Source organism: Pygoscelis adeliae, unplaced genomic scaffold, assembly GCF_000699105.1.
Source record: "Pygoscelis adeliae isolate BGI_AS28 unplaced genomic scaffold, ASM69910v1 Scaffold4, whole genome shotgun sequence".
In the NCBI taxonomy this organism is placed as follows: domain Eukaryota; kingdom Metazoa; phylum Chordata; class Aves; order Sphenisciformes; family Spheniscidae; genus Pygoscelis; species Pygoscelis adeliae.
In genome coordinates, this window is record NW_008824986.1 from 10,414,371 (window position 1) to 10,417,080 (window position 2,710).

A 2,710-nucleotide genomic window follows, 5' to 3' on the forward strand; every position below is an offset into this window, starting at 1 on the left:
CCAATTCATGAGCAATGACCCTTTTCCCCCTGTGAGACAGCTGGACTCCATCTGTCACCAGCAGGCCCGGTGCCGTGTAAACCTCCCCATGATCAAACAAGCCAAAATTCCTCCGACGGCACCAGCCCCTGAGCCACGTGTTGATCAGGTGTGTTTTCCTGTTCCTTCCAGTGTCCTTCCTTGCCACTGTAGGGATTGAGGAAAACACTACCTGTGCTCCCGATCCTTCAACCAGTCGCCCCAGTGCCCTGAAGTCCCTTTTGATCACTGCAGGACTTCTCTCTGCAACCTCATCACTGCCAGCCTGTATAACCAACAGCGGGTAGTAGTCGGAAGACCGTACCAGACCAGGGAGCTTCCTAGTAATGTCTCTGACCCAGGCCCCAGGGAGGCAGCAGACTTCCCTGTGGGATGGGTCCGGTCGGCATATAGGGCCCTCAGTGCGGGGGGATATGCATTTCCTCTCGTCCTAAACATACAGTGGATTGCACTAACATAACCTTGAGGTGATAAGCATGTGAATCAGCAAAGCATGGCAGGGATTGTTCTGCTAGGAGACATTGCTATGGTGAACAATGTAATGCTATTTACACTGGCATTAAGAAAGAAGGGATGCCTAGGGATGTCTACGTCAGTAATAATTGACTTCAGGATTTCCTGCAAATTGAGAACATCCTCTGCCTCTAGGATCACGGTTACACAAAGAAATTGGTGAGGGAAAGAAAAGGCTTGTAACTTTGAAATGCACAGAAATACATTTTTTGATTTAGGCTTACTGGCAGCTTTATTTTTAGGACCTAAATTCTGGGTGGTGTTTACTTTTTTTATTTAATGAGTAATATTTATGTAAAAGCTGTACATCTCCCTTAAAAAGATGTTGTCTTCCTGAGTTTTTTTCAGTTATTCAGACAACTAACAAAGCTTATGGAAATTATTTTGTATACTTGCCAGGTCTTACAGTATAATTTTCTTTTGTTTTTGATATGTGCTTTTGATATAGCAACACAATGTGTTTATGGCATCAATGTAAAATGCTAATAATTAGCAGAAAGATGCTAATATGCTAATGTTAGACAACTCTTAAAATGCATTACCAAATGAAAAGTGTGATGTCCTATAAACTATTCTGGCTCTTAGTCAGTTTTGTAACAACCCCCCTCTTTTTTTTTTTTTTTTCAGCTGGCAACTTCTGGGGCAGAACCATGTCTGCTATCTCTAGTTCTACCGACCCATCCAGCTATGATGGATTTGGACCCTTTATGCCAGGTTTTGAAGTGATCCCATACAATGACCTACCAGCTCTTGAGGTATTTGACAATTTTTGTTCTCTTGTAAGAAATCATTTTGCAGTGTCTCTGTGGTAAATAGCAAGGCAGGAAAATCAGAAATTTATCCTTTGAAACATGTGCTTTGACATGAAGATATATGTATCTAGACATATATAAGAAATATATATGTTGTTATGTATAGGAAATGTGTGTAAATTCTGCTTTGGTTTTGATTTTCAGTTTTGCTTTAGGATGTAAAAGGAAAACCACGTGATCTGTTTCATTTCCCATGTCACTAAGATGTTCAAGGTACAAAAGAAGAATAGCAGATAAACCATAAGGGAATTCAGATCAGTAGCATACATTCCAAAGTCAGGACTTGGATTCTGAAACTAACGTCTTTACCTACTTTTCTCAGAAATGCTGTGCATTCTTCAATGACCTGAATTCTGAATTCTTCAGAATTCACTGCAGTCGCAAACAGGTCTTTCCAGTTTGATAGCATCCTTAAAACCATGCTAGGCTGGTGTTTCACTTAAGCTACTGAAACGCTAGTGATTCTGCATTTCCCTGGGTTTTCTGAGATGAGAAACCTCCCGTTTTTTAGGATGAGAGGAAATGGCCTCAAGTTGCACTAGAGGAGGTTTAGATTGGATATTGGGAAAAAATTTCTTCACCGAAAGGGCTGTCAAGCTTTGGAACAGGCTGCCCAGGGAAGTGGTTGAGTCACTATCCCTGGAGGTATTTAAAAGACGTGTAGATGTGGCACTTAGGGACATGGTTTAGTGGTGGACTTGGCAGTGTTAGGTTTATGGTTGGACTCGATGATCTTAAAGGTCTTTTCTAACCTAAATGATTCTATGAGATGCATCCTGTCAAGCTGTTGGGGAGGGTTGACCTTGATTAGTTTAAAATTTGCCACCCTTATAATGTGGGCTTAGGTATTAAAGGGTAGATGGTGCTTGATGGCAGCCATAGGGTGCTGGACTTGGGACCTGGGAGGCAAGAGGGTTCCAGCCAAACAGTCCTGAAGCGCTAGGAACGTTGGCATTGCCACTTTTCCATCATCTGGGTACATCGTCTCCATGAGTGACAAGTTGGTTAGTCCTCTGTGCCTTTTGGGTCTGCTTAGTACAAGTGAATTGTCTGTAGAGGTTGGAGGGTTTATGGGACAGAGATGCTTTCCTCCTAGGAGTTTCGTTAGGGGAAACAAAGGTCTCTCAGTGTATTATAGTTGCAGAGTGGAAAAGCTTACTCAGATTTGAACCTACATAAGGCTGCCCATTGTGAAAGCCCTGTAAGTATTTAGTGGCTTTCAGCCAACTTTATTGACGCTTTGAATGCTCTCTGGAGACCTGAAACTTAGATCCATGTCCATCAGACTGATAACTGAATTCGTTCTGTTTATGAGGCAATACTGAAAAAAGCTGTAGTAAATTCCT

The 2,710-nt window shown here is 42.1% G+C and overlaps 1 protein-coding gene across 1 annotated transcript in view; it reads left to right on the forward strand.

Annotated features, from left to right (window-relative positions):
* OAT (ornithine aminotransferase) overlaps positions 1-2,710 on the forward strand; it is a 15,662-nt gene that overhangs the window by 6,589 nt on the left and 6,363 nt on the right. Inside the window, exon 4 of the mRNA XM_009325869.1 lies at positions 1,180-1,307. Coding sequence (XP_009324144.1) covers positions 1,180-1,307 — 128 coding nt within the window. The remainder of the gene's footprint in view (positions 1-1,179; positions 1,308-2,710) is intronic.